The 16,921-nt window shown below is 49.3% G+C and overlaps 1 protein-coding gene across 9 annotated transcripts in view; it reads right to left on the minus strand.

Moving 5' to 3' along the window:
• The window catches only part of dip2a (DIP2 acetate--CoA ligase A), a 200,069-nt gene extending 187,052 nt beyond the window's left edge, over positions 1-13,017 (minus strand). For 4 of the 9 annotated variants that reach the window (XM_090216476.1, XM_090216474.1, XM_090216475.1 and 1 more), the window contains exon 1: positions 12,282-13,017. In XM_090216476.1, coding sequence (XP_090072602.1) covers positions 12,282-12,402 — 121 coding nt within the window. In that variant the 5' untranslated portion in view covers positions 12,403-13,017. The remainder of the gene's footprint in view (positions 1-12,281) is intronic. The other 5 variants (XM_090216480.1, XM_090216479.1, XM_090216477.1 and 2 more) reach the window with 2 other exon arrangements.
• Positions 13,018-16,921: the final 3,904 nt, after the last annotated feature.

The raw sequence follows: 16,921 nt of genomic DNA on the forward strand, positions 1-16,921 counted from the left end.
TCCACAGAGTCAGGTGGCCTCCTTTATCTACTGACCCAGAGTCAGGTGGCCTCCTTTATCTACTGACCCAGAGTCAGGTGGCCTCCTTTATCTACTGACCCAGAGTCAGGTGGCCTCCTTTATCTACTGACCCAGAGTCAGGTGGCCTCCTTTATCTACTGACCCAGAGTCAGGTGGCCTCCTTTATCTACTGACCCAGAGTCAGGTGGCCTCCTTTATCTACTGACCCAGAGTCAGGTGGCCTCCTTTATCTACTGACCCAGAGTCAGGTGGCCTCCTTTATCTACTGACCCAGAGTCAGGTGGCCTCCTTTATCTACTGACCCAGAGTCAGATGAACTCGTGGATACCATTTCTGTCTCTAGCACGAAGGAAGTTAAAATGTTGTTTCATGAGCCAATGCTAACAAGCGAAGTCTACAGGTATCTGCTAGCATGCAGTGACTGAGGATTAGCATGCAGTGACTGAGGATTAGCATGCAGTGACTGAGGATTAGCATGCAGTGACTGAGGATTAGCATGCAGTGACTGAGGATTAGCATGCAGTGACTGAGGATTAGCATGCAGTGACTGAGGATTAGCATGCAGTGACTGAGGATTAGCATGCAGTGACTAGTCATTTGCAAAGTTGTCTCCGACGGGTCGCAAAAAGCCAAATGAACACGAGCTGAATTACATGGAAATTACTTTGAAAATAAAATGCTTTCAATATGCTCAGTAGTACATTGACATTTCAGAGATATTTGTTTTTGTGAGAAATCTTGTGGGGGGGGGGGAGGGGGGGATTTTGCATTCATATGAAAAGCGTATCCTAAAATATGTCAATTCAAATCTTTCTATATTTTTTTGGGGTCATATGTTGGACTAGTGAGGCTCTCTCCACCTATCGGTGAGGAGGATTCACCATCTTTATCAAATGATTTCATCCACCTACAGATAAAAATCGGCAAAATGCAGCAAATGAGGGGGCCAACTGGACTGCTCGCTTACCGATACGGTAGGCTACAGACGAGTCACTCACTAACTTCACGGAGTACGTTTCGAAGCACAGGAATAATTTGATATTAAACTGATTAAAGGTAGATAATGCAATAGTCATGTAAACACCTTCCTCTGGGTGAAATTCAAAGTAAGCATGCGCTGATTAAAACACCTGGTTTTCTGAACAATCTTTAAAATTACTAGGCCATGTAAACACCTTAAAAATCGGTGCTGAGCGAGCCTTGCTTTTTAGCACGAGTGAAGTGAGTTCGGAACAACTAAATGTATGTGTCACAGAAGTAGCTTTCACAAACAATATATATGTCCGAACTCAGAATCAAATATGCTTTCCAAAAATAACATATTCCAAGCTGTATCACCGTGATTGGGAGACCCATAGGGCAGCGCACAATTTGCCTAGCGTCGTCCGGGTTTGACTGGGGTAGGCCGTCATTATCAATAAGAATTTGTTCTCAACTGACTTGCCTAGTTAAATAAAGATTAAATAAAAACATTTTATAAAAGTAGCAGAGAGAGTCTAACTTGGGTGACTGGAGTCTGACAATATTTTGGGTTTTCCTCTGACACCGCCAAGTATATAGGTCCTGGATGACAGGAAGCTTGGCAACAGTGATGTACTGAGCCGTACGCACTACCCTTTGTAGCGCCTTGCTACAAATGCCGAGCAATTGCCGTACCAGACAGTGATGCAACCAGTCAGGATGCTCTCGATGGTGCAGCTGTAGAACTGAGGATCTGAGGACCCATGACAAATCTTTTTAGTTTCCTGAGGGGGAATAGGCTTTGTTGTGTCCCCTTCACGACTGTCTTGGTTTGTTTGGACCATGACAGTTTGTTGGTGATGTGGACACCAAGGAACTTGAAACTCTCAACCCGTTTCACTACAGCAAGGTTTTATTTGTATTTATTTATTTTATTTAACCTTCATTTAACTAGGCAAGTCAAATAAGAACAAATTCTTATTTACAATGACGGCCCATCCAAACCCTAACCCGGACAATGCTGGGCCAAATGTGCGCTGACCTATGGGACTCCTAATCACGGCCGGTTGTGATACAGCCTGGAATCGAACCAGGGTCTGTAGTGATGCCTCTAGCACTGAGATGTAGTGCCTTAGACCACCACTCGGGAGCCCCCAAAATGTATTACGATCGCGCCAAACAGCGCAGGCAAATATTAATGGGGCCTGTTTGGCAATTTCCTGTAGTCCACTATCAGCTCCTCTGTCTTGCTCACATTGAGGGAGAGGTTGTTGTCCTGGCACCACACAGCCAGGTCTCTCATCATTGTCATGTCATCAGCAAACTTAATGATGGTGTTGGACGGCTATACCGCAGCACCAAGTCTAGGTCCAAAAGGATCCTGAACTTCTTAGGGGGCAGTTCACCGTCACACAGTTCACCGTCACACAGTTCACATAGCTTACTAGAGGAGCATCCCACCATGGGAGTGAACCACAGAGACCGTGCTGAATACTCGTTCCATGACGCTACAGTTAAACTATAAGAGTGATTTACTCTAAACCACGAGCTGGGCTATTTCTGATACACTCAGCCCCTCCAACAATGCCATTATTCTACAAACTTGGAGAACACAGGAAAGCTTGGGGAGAGAAAGAAGACGTGAGAAAGAATTCTAAGTTAAGGTGACTCAGTCTTCCTGACAAGCTCCCGCCCCCACCCCCTGCCCCAGTCCCCCTGGTAGATGACCACAGGTCCACATCCAGGTCAACTCCAGCCACTACATGGCTAGTCACAGAGGCTAGGCACCACTAGCTATCCTCCCACCACATAACCCTCAGGGCTGAAGGGAAGACCACACAACTATTAGCTGAGATCATCTGCCTCGTCACTCAGCATGTCTTCTCGAAAACAAGTATGATTCCACATCTGCTGCAATGATGAGAAGTGGAATTATTCAGGTATCTGAGCTGCCAAACTAACAGTCCTCATCATGTCAATGTGATGTTTCATCTTTATTTCCTGATCTGGCTCTGATGAGCCATCTTGTTATTCATCGTGTTATTAGTCTACAATCAATGGCTTTTCTCAGACCATCACAGCCTCTACCTACAGAGGAAACAGAGGAAGTGGTCCTGAGCGTTTGCTGGAGGACCCTGAGGAACCATCAGCTCATTTCCTGTCTCTTATATCACATCAGGAGAGCCATAGGGTGAATGTACCTCAGAGGGGAGCAGCACTGAGACAGTAGTAGACTAGATGTGTCCTGGTGGGGAGCTGTGATGTAGACTACATGTGTCCTGGTGGGAAGCTGTAATGTAGACTACATGTGTCCTGGATGGGGAGCTGTGATGTAGAATACATCTGTCCTGGTGGGGAGCTGTGATGTAGACTTGATGTGTCCTGCTGGGGAGCTGTAATGTAGACTACATGTGTCCTGGTGGGGAGCTGTAATGTAGACTTGATGTGTCCTGGTGGGGAGCTGTAATGTAGACTACATGTGTCCTGGTGGGGAGCTGTAATGTAGACTTGATGTGTCCTGGTGGGGAGCTGTAATGTAGACTACATGTGTCCTGGTGGGGAGCTGTAATGTAGACTACATGTGTCCTGGTGGGGAGCTGTGATGTAGACTACATGTGTCCTGGTGGGGAGCTGTGATGTCACTTCCCTTCTGTTACAGTACATCTCCTGCAAAAACAAACAAGACGCGAAACTCAAAGAACAAACAGTGCCGTCACATAGCCAATTATTTACTTCACTGCAAAGACATTCACAGCTGGTTTATATATCACTTGGGTATAAGCTGCTGACTGTGGGATGTTTGCTGTGCTAGCCCATTCAGAAACAATGATAGTTGAATACAGCTGGAATAGAACTTGCATTAGAAACAGGAGTCTGAGTAGAGAGGAGAAAAATATAGCACTCTAACCAACCGTCCATCTTCCAGATGAAAATCAATGCTGTTGTGTCAATATGAACAGTGTAGGCCCACTAGTGTACCACTACTAAATAATATGCCAAATGAACAAGCATTCTGTTCCGGTAGAGTGCAGTTCAACTCGTTCTCCCAGTCCCTCTGAGCAGCAGAGAAGGAAGCCTCCCAACAGCTGCTAGACCAACAGGGCTGCTGCTAGACTCCCAACAGGGCTGCCAACAGGGCTGCTAATGCTATCGGGCTGCTGCTAGACGTCCAACAGGGCTGCTAATGCTATCGGGCTGCTGCTAGACATCCAACAGGGCTGCTAATGCTATCGGGCTGCTGCTAGACGTCCAACAGGGCTGCTAATGCTATCGGGCTGCTGCTAGACGTCCAACAGGGCTGCTAATGCTATCGGGCTGCTGCTAGAAGTCCAACAGGGCTGCTAATGCTACAGGGCTGCTAATGCTATCCGGGCTGCTGCTAGACGTCCAACAGGGCTGCTAATGCTATCGGGCTGCTGCTAGACGTCCAACAGGGCTGCTAATGCTATCGGGCTGCTGCTAGACTCCCAACAAGGCTGCTAATGCTATCGGGCTGCTGCTAGACTCCCAACAGGGCTGCTAATGCTATCGGGCTGCTGCTAGAAGTCCAACAGGGCTGCTAATGCTATCGGGCTGCTGCTAGACATCCAACAGGGATGCTAATGCTATCGGGCTGCTGCTAGACCAACAGGGCTGCTAATGCTATCGGGCTGCTGCTAGACTCCCAACAGGGCTGCTAATGCTATCGTACTGCTGCTAGACGTCCAACAGGGCTGCTAATGCTATCGGGCTGCTGCTAGAAGTCCAACAGGGCTGCTAATGCTATCGGGCTGCTGCTAGACGTCCAACAGGGCTGCTAATGCTATCGGGCTGCTGCTAGACGTCCAACAGGGTTGCTAATGCTATCGGGCTGCTGCTATCAGTCCAAAAGGGCTGCTAATGCTATCGGGCTGCTGCTAGAAGTCCAACAGGGCTGCTAATGCTATCGGGCTGCTGCTAGACGTCCAACAGGGCTGCTAATGCTATCCGGGCTTCTGCTAGACGTCCAACAGGGCTGCTAATGCTATCGGGCTGCTGCTAGACGTCCAACAGGGCTGCTAATGCTATCCGGGCTTCTGCTAGACGTCCAACAGGGCTGCTAATGCTATCGGGCTGCTGCTAGACGTCCAACAGGGCTGCTAATGCTATCGGGCTGCTGCTAGACGTCCAACAGGGCTGCTAATGCTATCGGGCTGCTGCTAGACGTCCAACAGGGCTGCTAATGCTATCGGGCTGCTGCTAGACGTCCAACAGGGCTGCTAATGCTATCGGGCTGCTGCTAGACTCCCAACAAGGCTGCTAATGCTATCGGGCTGCTGCTAGAAGTCCAACAGGGCTGCTAATGCTATCGGGCTGCTGCTAGAAGTCCAACAGGGCTGCTAATGCTATCGGGCTGCTGCTAGACATCCAACAGGGATGCTAATGCTATCGGGCTGCTGCTAGACCAACAGGGCTGCTAATGCTATCGGGCTGCTGCTAGACTCCCAACAGGGCTGCTAATGCTATCGTACTGCTGCTAGACATCCAACAGGGCTGCTAATGCTATCGGGCTGCTGCTAGAAGTCCAACAGGGCTGCTAATGCTATCGGGCTGCTGCTAGACATCCAACAGGGCTGCTAATGCTATCGGGCTGCTGCTAGACGTCCAACAGAGCTGCTAATGCTATCGGGCTGCTGCTAGACGTCCAACAGGGCTGCTAATGCTATCGGGCTGCTGCTAGACGTCCAACAGGGTTGCTAATGCTATCGGGCTGCTGCTAGACGTCCAACAGGGCTGCTAATGCTATCGGGCTGCTGCTAGACTCCCAACAAGGCTGCTAATGCTATCGGGCTGCTGCTGGACATCCAACAGGGCTGCTAATGCTATCGGGCTGCTGCTAGAAGTCCAACAGGGCTGCTAATGCTATCGGGCTGCTGCTAGACATCCAACAGGGATGCTAATGCTATCGGGCTGCTGCTAGACCAACAGGGCTGCTAATGCTATCGGGCTGCTGCTAGACTCCCAACAGGGCTGCTAATGCTATCGTACTGCTGCTAGACATCCAACAGGGCTGCTAATGCTATCGGGCTGCTGCTAGAAGTCCAACAGGGCTGCTAATGCTATCGGGCTGCTGCTAGACATCCAACAGGGCTGCTAATGCTATCGGGCTGCTGCTAGACGTCCAACAGAGCTGCTAATGCTATCGGGCTGCTGCTAGACGTCCAACAGGGCTGCTAATGCTATCGGGCTGCTGCTAGACGTCCAACAGGGTTGCTAATGCTATCGGGCTGCTGCTAGACGTCCAACAGGGTTGCTAATGCTATCGGGCTGCTGCTATAAGTCCAAAAGGGCTGCTAATGCTATCGGGCTGCTGCTAGACGTCCAACAGGGCTGCTAATGCTATCGGGCTGCTAATGCTATCGGGCTGCTGCTAGACGTCCAACAGGGCTGCTAATGCTATCGGGCTGCTGCTAGAAGTCCAACAGCGCTGCTAATGCTATCGGGCTGCTGCTAGAAGTCCAACAGGGCTGCTAATGCTATCGGGCTGCTGCTAGACATCCAACAGGGCTACTAATGCTATCGGGCTGCTGCTAGACGTCCAACAGGGCTGCTAGAAGGGGGTGACTGGCTGCAGGGCCGGGGGAGGGGGCAGCAGCTCCTCCATCTACAGTCATCACTGCATAGGAAAATAAGGGCATGTCTAAGTCCAATGAGAGCGAGAACAAGGAGAGAGACAGGAGAGAGACACAGCAAGGACAAGGAGAGAGACAGGAGAGAGACACAGCAAGGACAAGGAGAGAGACAGGAGAGAGACACAGCAAAGACAAGGAGAGAGACAGGAGAGAGACACAGCAAAGACAAGGAGAGAGACAGGAGAGAGAGACAGCAAAGACAAGGAGAGAGAGAGACCATTGCTGCTTGCAGAGCTCCACCAGACCAGGAAGTGACACACACAGAGAACAGGAAGGAAGAGGAAACAGCTGGACAGACGTAGATTCTGGTTCCACTGGCTTCTAGTCAAAGCTCACATCCACTACAAGACCATGGTACTTGCTCACAGAGCAACAAGAGGAACTGCCCCTCCCTACCTTCAGACTATGCCCAACACAAGCAGTCCATTCTGCCACCTCTGGTCTATTGGCCCTCCCACCCCTACGGGAGGGCAGCTCCAGCTCAGCCTAAGCTCTTCTCTGTCCAGGAAAATCCCCCTGAAGCTAGGACAGAAGAGTCCCTGTCCATCTTCCCCCTGAAACTAGGACAGCAGAGTCCCTGTCCATCTTCCCCCTGAAACTAGAACAGCAGAGTCCCTGTCCATCTTCCCCCTGAAACTAGGACAGCAGAGTCCCTGTCCATCTTCCCCCTGAAACTAGGACAGCAGAGTCCCTGTCCATCTTCCCCCTGAAGCTAGAACAGCTGAGTCCCTGTCCATCTTCCCCCTGAAACTAGGACATCAGAGTCCCTGCCCATCTTCCCCCTGAAACTAGGACAGCAGAGTCCCTGCCCATCTTCCCCCTGATGCTGGGACAGCAGAGTCCCTGCCCATCTTCCCCCTGATGCTGGGACAGCAGAGTCCCTGCCCATCTTCCCCCTGAAACTAGGACAGCAAGGTCCCTGTCCATCTTCCCCCTGAAACTAGGACAGCAGAGTCCCTGTCCATCTTCCCCCTGAAGCTAGGACAGCAGAGTCCCTGTCCATCTTCCCCCTGAAGCTAGAACAGCAGAGTCCCTGTCTATCTTCCCCCTGAAGCTAGGACAGCAGAGTCCCTGTCCATCTTCCCCCTGAAGCTAGGACAGCAGAGTCCCTGCCCATCTTCCCCCTGATGCTGGGACAGCAGAGTCCCTGCCCATCTCCCCCCTGATGCTGGGACAGCAGAGTCCCTGCCCATCTTCCCCTGATGCTGGGACAGCAGAGTCCCTGCCCATCTTCCCCCTGAAGCTAGGACAGCAGAGTCCCTGCCCATCTTCCCCCTGATGCTAGGACAGCAGAGTCCCTGCCCATCTTCCCCCTGAAGCTAGGACAGCAGAGTCCCTGCCCATCTTCCCCCTGAAGCTAGGACAGCAGAGTCCCTGCCCATCTTCCCCCTGAAGCTAGGACAGCAGAGTCCCTGCCCATCTCCCCCCTGATGCTGGGACAGCAGAGTCCCTGCCCATCTTCCCCCTGATGCTGGGACAGCAGAGTCCCTGTCCATCTTCCCCCTGAAGCTAGGACAGCAGAGTCCCTGCCCATGTTCTGAAAACATCTGAAACGCTACCTCTTCAAAGAGCATCTTAAATAATTCCACAGCAGCCACCACTGGCACCAGCTCCTCACCCCCACCCCAAAAAAGCCATTGGTGAACTAACACTCGTGCTTGACTTCGCTGAGGAAAAATGTACTGACTGATGTGTGGTTTACCACCGAGCTACCTGGACATGAATGCACTGAAGAGCAAGTTGCTCTGGATAAAAGAGCCTCTCCTAAATTACTAAAACAAAAACATTTAAAATGGTTCCACTCCTGACAAACACAGACAGACCACCATCAGGATAACATCAAACAGACCATCAGGATGACATCACACAGACATACCACCATCAGGATGACAACACACAGACCATCAGGATGGACAACACACAGACAGAGACCATCAGGATGGACAACACACAGAGAGAGACCATCAGGATGGACAACACACAGACAGAGACCATCAGGATGGACAACACACAGACAGAGACCATCAGGATGGACAACACACAGACAGAGACCATCAGGATGGACAACACACAGACAGAGGCCATCAGGATGGACAACACACAGACAGAGGCCATCAGGATGGACAACACACAGACAGACCACCATCAGGATGGACAACACACAGACAGACCACCATCAGGATGGACAACACACAGACAGACAACCATCAGGATGGACAACACACAGACAGACAACCATCAGGATGGACAACACACAGACAGACCACCATCAGGATGGACAACACACAGACAGACCACCATCGGGATGACAACACAGACAGAGACCATGAGGAGGACATCTGGTTCCACTCCTGACAAACACAAAGACAGGAACCCTCTGTCTCCCTGGGGACGCTGGTCAGCTCACAACAGACTTCCCAAAAGGCCCCCTATCCTGTATAAAGGGCTCTAGTCTAGTAATGGCAGCCTATCCCGTACACTCCTTCTGTGGCCTCCAACTGCTCTTAAATGCAAGTAAAACTAAATGCCTGCTCTTCAACCAATCACAGCCCCACTTGCCTGCCCGCCCAGCATCACTACTCTGGACGGTTCTGACTTAGAATATATGGACAACTACAAATACCTAGGTGACGACTGATTAGACTGTAAACTCTCCTTCCAGACTCACATTAAGCATCTCCAATCCAAAGTTAAATCTAGAATCGGAATCCTATATCGCAACAAAGCATCCTTCACTGATGCTGCCAAACATACCCTCGTAAAACTGACTATTGTCACCGATCCTTGACTTTGGCGATGTCATTTACAAAATGGCCTCCAACACTCTACTCAGCAAATTGGATGCAGTCTATCACAGCGCCATCCGTTTTGTCACCAAAGCCCTACATACTACCCACCACTGTGACCTGTATGCTCTCGTTGGCTGGCCCTTGCTACAGATTCGTCGCCAAACCCACTGGCTCCAGGTCATCTATAAGTCTTTGCTAGGTAAAGCCCCGCCTTCTCTCAGTTCACTGGTCACCATAACACCCACCTGTAGCATGCGCTCCAGTAGGTATATCTCACTGGTCATCCCCAAAGCCAACAACCACTTTGGCCACCTTTCCTTCCAGTTCTCTGATGCCAATGACTGGAACGAACTGCATTTTTTTTTTTTTTTTATCACTGAAGCTGGAGATCCATTTATTTTAATTTAAGCATCAGCTGTCAGAGCAACTCACCGATCTCTGTACCTGTACATAGCCCATCTGTAAATAGCCCATCCAACTACCTCATCCCCATATTGTTATTTATTTTCGCTCCTTTGGACCCCAGTATCTCTACTTGCACATTCATCTTCTGTAATTACTTCGCCACCATGGCCTATTTATTGCCTTACCTCCCTTATCTTACTAGATTTGCACACACTGTATATAGATTTTTCTCTATTGTGTTATTGACTGTACGTTTGTTAATTCCATGTGTAACTCTGTTGTTTTTGTCGCACTGCTTTGCTTTATCTTGGCCAGGTCGCAGTTGTAAATGAGAACTTGTTCTCAACTAGCCTACCTGGTTAAATAAAGGGTTAGGTTTATGTTATATAAAGGTGAAATAAAAAAAAATTACTTTAACACCCTTAGACCTAACCAGAAAAAGTCCCTCTGCTCTACTGACACCATCACACAGTCTAATCAGATTTAGGCTCTGCTGAAACCATCACTAGTCCTCAGTCTAATCAGATAATAATATATAGGTCACTGCTAAGGCTCTGCATGGCCTAATACAGCTGCTCACTTCATAATGTTGAGTCTTGCTAAGTATCCCATCACAAATGGCACCCTATTCCCTATATAGTGCACTACATTTGACCAGAGCCCTATGGCCCCTGGTCAAAAGTAGTGCACTTCATAGGGAGCAAGGTGCCTTTTGTGACATGCTAGGACTTCAGTCCCACTGCTGGAACAATCTGCAGATCTGGTTGAAATTGGATGAAGCAGCGGCACTCAGACAGTGTCAGATATTGGTTGAAGACCTGGTAGCTGAGAGATGTCGATGACTTGTGTCTTAAAACTGTTTCTTGTATCCTATAAAAATGTGGAAATTGTCAAATGCATGGCTCCCTTGTAAAAAAATGTTTTTAAAAGACCTTAGTCTCAATGGGACTATAAAGGTCAAATAAAGACATTTGATACCCATTTCCTGATACATGGAGTCCTGCAGGGCAGTTTAGAGTGGCTCAGTGGTTCCGTTTCTAAATTAATCCCTCTTCTCTTTTCAACACCAGCTACTAGATTAATCTGACTTTGAGTAAAGGTGGAATCAGGGGTTTGATCTTCCGGACTGAGGGGGGAGGTTGAAGAGTGTACAGTGAGCAGCACACTGATCAGCTTTAACAGGACCAAGGTTGAGTGTCTGTGTTTATATTTGAGCATCAATCGTTGGTGCATTCATCCCATGTAGACAGGAGGTATTGAGGAAGTTACTGACTCACTGCATCCTTCAGATGGCTCAGAGTAATGCCTGGATCACACCATCATTGCATTTCGGTACATCAGAAGTACATTAATCTTCAATGGAATGCTCCCTTAACACCCGGCCACTTAACCCGGAAGCCAGCTGCACCAATGTGTCGGAGGAAACACTGTTCAACTGAAGACAGAGGTCAGCCTGCAGGTGCCCGGGCCTGCCACAAGGAGACGCTAGAGCGCAATGAGCCAAGTAAAGCCCCCCCCCACCCCCAGGACGCCGCTGGGCCAAATGTGTACCGCCCTATGGGACTCCCGTTCACGGCCGGTTATGGCACAGCCTGGGATCGAACCCAGGTCTGTAGTGATGCCTCAAGCACTGCAATGGCACTGGGGAGGCCCGCTTCACTACTTTTCTGCCAACGCACAGATGGCCAATCACAACGTTCAAGGCTACACCTTCACTTTCTGATGGCACCTTCGTTACAGGTTCTGCATTGTCAGTAGGACACTGTAGAAAGAGTAATGAACTTCAATACTGTGCCCACTGAGGAAAAACTGATTCTTATAGAGTTGGAAGGCTATTCAAACAGCATAAAGCAGAATTGGTGCTATCTGATCATCAACAGTGTCATTCAACCTTAACATTGAAATGGATTGTCTGACGTTGGCATTCTGTGTGTGTGTGTGTGTGTGTGTGTGTGTGTGTGTAAACCACTGGTTTTACATGTAATACCCACAATGGTCCTCTTTTCCATGTCTTCCTCATCATACTTTTGCATAAACAAATTGGGGAAAGAAAAACCTCCATGTCACAAGAATATTAGTTAGCTACATGACATTAATCAGGGCGCGTGTCAGACAGCTGTGGTTTAAATTATTAATAATAATTAAATACTAGCCTATTTTATGACTTTGGGATCTCTTCCTTTTAACTTTCCCAAATGTAATTTGGACAAATTCCAAAATAAGTCCCATTCCTCTCGGCCGACACCTAGTCCTCATAAACGAGTTTGACGACTGAGCACTCTGTTCAAAATATTAATCACAAAAAGTACTTTCATCGATTGGACTTGATTTGTGTGTGGAATAGGCTACTTCTGATCTCAATTTGAGCAGATCATTATCTGTAAAGCCAAAGAGCAGCGTCGTTCCACACGTAGCTGTCCGCGGTAGTTGATGTGTGCGGGGACGAGTCGCCTACCTTCCGACAGTTCCAGCTCCAACTCCGCCAGCTTCTCCCGGACCTCCACCGGCAGTGACATGGCCATAGCCGGGCTCGGTTCCAACATCATTAGTAATCCGGTAGAATCCCTCTCAGCCATGGTGTTCCGGTCCGAGTGGGCCGAGACTCCCCGTCGAGGGACGGAGTGATGTTCAGCCGGTTGCCTGGTGTAACGTTAGCAGGCGGGTGGTGGCTACTGCAGACAGATGTGCGGAAAAGCCCTACATCACCCTGGCACAGACTGGCATTAGCTCGTTAGCTAACCCTGCTAGACACATTCCTAAAGTAACGTTGAGGCTAAATCACCAAACAGTTACGAATTCGGTTGATCTGGTCAGAGGTGTGTTTCCTAATCCACAGTGTCTGCGTCGAGCGGATTTGAACCGGTAACTCATCCATCTCTGGTGCACAGCACCGCCGCCATTGCATTATAGTAACAGCAGCCCGAAGCACGTTCACGGTGTCTGGCGCGTCATGGGGAACATGCATGCTCACCTACATACCGGGACGTTTTGCATATTGGCTACACATTGTTCCTGCATCTCATGTAAAACCATGGAGAGGGGGGAAATAACATCACAGACAGTCGACCGGACTTCTTGGACAAAACCTCTGAGAAATCAGACTGATTGACACCAGATGAGCTGCTGACACCAAAGTTAACCTGGACAGCCATCTAGCGGTGTGGCGCAGTTTAACGTTCTTCTTCTTCGATGAGGTTTAACGGTGGTTGGCATCCAACAAATGTTGCATTACCGCCACTCACTAGACTGGAGTATAACTCCCTTCCACGTTGCTTGAAAATTAACATCAAATCAAATCAAAATCAAATCAAATGTATTTATAAAGCCCTTCGTACATCAGCTGATATCTCAAAGTGCTGTACAGAAACCCAGCCTAAAACCCCAAACAGCAAGCAATGCAGGTGTAGAAGCACGGTGGCTAGGAAAAACTCCCTAGAAAGGCCAAAACCTAGGAAGAAACATGAATAAATCAACAAATACCCTACCTTCTAACCCTACACTAAAACCCCTGACCTTACTCCACTATTTAAATACCCTACCATCAAATTCTACACTAAAACCCCTCACCCTACTCCACTATTTAAATACCCTACCATCTAACCCTACACTCACTAAACCCCCACCCTACTCCACTATTTAAATACCCTACCTTCTAACCCTACACTAAAACCCCTGACCCTACTCCACTATTTAAATACCCTACCATCTAACCCTACACTAAAACCCCCCACCCTACTCCACTATTTAAATACCCTACCATCTAACCCTACACTAAACCCCCCCACCCTACTCCACTATTTAAATACCCTACCATCTAACCCTACACTCACTAAACCCCCCACCCTACTCCACTATTTAAATACCCTACCATCTAACCCTACACTAAACCCCCCCACCCTACTCCACTATTTAAATACCCTACCATCTAACCCTACACTCACTAACAACCCCCCACCCTACTCCACTATTTAAATACCCTACCATCTAACCCTACACTAAAACCCCCCACCCTACTCTACTATTTAAATACCCTACCATCTAACCCTACACTCACTACAAATCCCCACCCTACTCCACTATTTAAATACCCTACACATGGAGTACAACAAACACACAGTCAATAATACAGTAGAAACAAGTCTATATACGATGTGAGCAAATGAGGTGAGATAAGGGAGGTAAAAGGCAAAAAAAAAGGCCATGGTGGCAAAGTAAATACAATATAGCAAGTAAAACACTGGAATGGTAGATTTGCAGTGGAAGAATGTGCAAAGTAGAAATAAAAATAATGGGGTGCAAAGGAGCAAAATAAATAAATAAATAAAATAAATACGGTAGGGAAAGAGGTAGTTGTTTGGGCTAAATTATAGATGGGCTATGTACAGGTGCAGTAATATGTGAGCTGCTCTGACAGCTGGTGCTTAAATCTAGTGAGGGAGATAAGTGTTTCCAGTTTCAGAGATTTTTGTAGTTCGTTCCAGTCATTGGCAGCAGAGAACTGGAAGGAGAGGCGGCCAAAGAAATAATTGGTTTTGGGGGTGACCAGAGAGATATACCTGCTAGAGCGCGTGCTACAGGTGGGTGATGCTATGGTGACCAGCTACCCACTTACTAGAAATGTCACGACTTCGGCGGAAGTCGGTCCATGTTCAGGCGGCGTTCGGTGGTCCACGCCACCAGCCTTCTAGCCATCGCCAATCCACTTTTAATTTTCCATTTGTTTTGTCCTTGACTTACACACCCTGTTTCAATCCCCCAATTGCTTGTTCATTATTTAACCCTTTGTTCCCCCATGTTTGTTTGTGAGTGATTGTTTATTGTATTGTGGTCCGTATTTGTGGTTCCTCCTCCAGCTGGAGCTCTACCTGTCGACCGTCCAACCGGCTCCTTCGGGACTTGAGAGCATGTCCGCCCTCGTCTCCTGCCTCTCAGGCAAAGCCCTGGAGTGGGACAACGCCTTACGGAGTGAGGGAGACACGGCGTTGGACCATTACGCAGAGTTCACCCGCCGCTTAAGGGCAGTTTTCGACCACCCGCCTGAGGGTCGAGCGTTGGGTGAACATCTGTTCCACCTGAGGCAGGGGACGAGGAGCGAGCAGGATTTCGCTTTGGACTTCTGGACCCTGGCCGCCAGTGCGGGATGGAACGTCAGGGCCCTGATCATTCACTACCGGTGCAGTCTGCGCGAGGATGTCCGTCGGGAGTTGGCCTGCCGAGACACCACCCTCACGTTGGACCAGCTGGTGGACCTGTAACCTAGTGGCTACCCGCGGACGTCCGGATCGGGGCCTGTCAGTTCCATCCCCCAGCAACTCCGCTCCGACGCCAATGGAGCTGGGAGGTGGTGTGATTAGGGCGACCGGAGGAGGGGCCATTCCCTGCACCATCTGTGGCCGCCGAGGGCACACTGCTGGTCGGTGTTGGGGGGGTTCCTCAGGGAGTCGTGTCACCCCAGGTGAGTTGGCACCAGGCTCACCCAGAGCCCCGTTGCTCACATGTATTTTTTAAATTACATTTCCTGAGTTTTCCCCGCATTCCCAACATAAGGCGCTCGTAGATTCAGGCGCAGATAGGAATTTTATTGACAGTTCATTTGCCCATAGTTTATGGATCCCCCTTGTTCCTGTGGATATGCCCTTCCCTGTGCATGCCCTAGATAGTCGACCATTAGGGTCCGTGCTGATTAGGGAGGCCACCGCTTCACTCGGCATGGTTACACAGTCACAAGGAGAGAATCAGTCTCTTCCTTATTGATTCTCCTGTGTTTCCCGTGGTGCTGGGCCTACCCTGGTTGGTCTGTCATGACCCCACTATTTCGTGGCAACAGAGGGCTCTCAAGGGTTGTCACGAAAGTGCTCAGGGAGGTGTGTGGGGGTTTCCATCGATGAGACTACGGTGTAAAGTCCAGACCAGGTCTCCACCGTGCACATCCCCTCAGAATATGCCAATTTGTCTCTCGCCTTCTGTAAGAAGAGGGCGACTCAATTACCACCCCATCGACTGGGGGATTGTGCGATAAATCTCCTGGTAGACGCTGCACTTCCCAGGAGTCACGTGTATCCTTTGTCACAGGAGGAGACGGTGGCTATGGAAACATATGTCCTCGAATCCCTGGGTCAGGGGTACATTCGGCCCTCCACTTCACCTGCATCCTCAAATTAATTTTTTTGTGAGGAAGAAGGATGGGGGTCTGCGCCCGTGTATTGACTATCGAGGGATCAATCAGATCACTATGAGGTACAGCTACCCGCTGCCTCTCATTGCCAGTGCGATCGAGTCAATGCACAGGGCGCTTCTTCACAAAATTGGATCTCAGGAGCGCTTACAACCTGGTGCGTATCCGGGAAGGGGACGAGTGGAAGACGGCATTTAGTACTACCTCAGGGCACTATGAGTACCTTGTCATGCCGTACAGGTTGATGAATGCTCCATCAGTTTTCCAGGCCTTTGTTGACGAGATTTTCCGAGACCTGCACGGGCAGGGTGTAGTGGTGTATATTGACGACATTCTGATATACTCCGCTACACGCACCGAGCATGTGTCCCTGGTGCGCAGGGTGCTTGGTCGACTGTTGGAGCATGACCTGTACGTCAAGGCTGAGAAATGTCTGTTCTTCCAACAGTCTGTCTCCTTCCTAGGGTACCGCATTTCCACGTCAGGGGTGGAGATGGAGAGTGACCGCATTGCAGCCATGCGTAATTGGCCGACTCCCACCACGGTAAAGGAAGTGCAGCGGTTCCTAGGGTTTGCCAATTACTACCAGAGGTTTATCCGTGAGGTTTTACCTCACTGCTGAAGGGGGGACCAGTGAGACTGCAGTGGACAGCTAAGGCGGGCACGGCTTTTGGTCACATGAAGGCTCTGTTTACCTCGGCTCCCGTGCTGGCTCATCCTGATCCCTCTTTGGCATTCCCAAATCTATTTAGTTCTACTTCAGGCAAACAACCTGAAAGGATGGGACACCACCACTCAACACACCCTGGAACTCTTCTGATGTCAAGTCTCTCACACCCAAATACCTCTATGCAGCTGCCACCACCACCTCAATTTTCTGTGACTTCCGTTTCATCCCTGTAGTACAGTTGATAACCATT

The sequence above is a fragment of the Oncorhynchus mykiss genome, chromosome 22 (genome assembly GCF_057628025.1).
Source record: "Oncorhynchus mykiss isolate SJ-2025 chromosome 22, ASM5762802v1, whole genome shotgun sequence".
In the NCBI taxonomy this organism is placed as follows: Eukaryota; Metazoa; Chordata; class Actinopteri; order Salmoniformes; family Salmonidae; genus Oncorhynchus; species Oncorhynchus mykiss.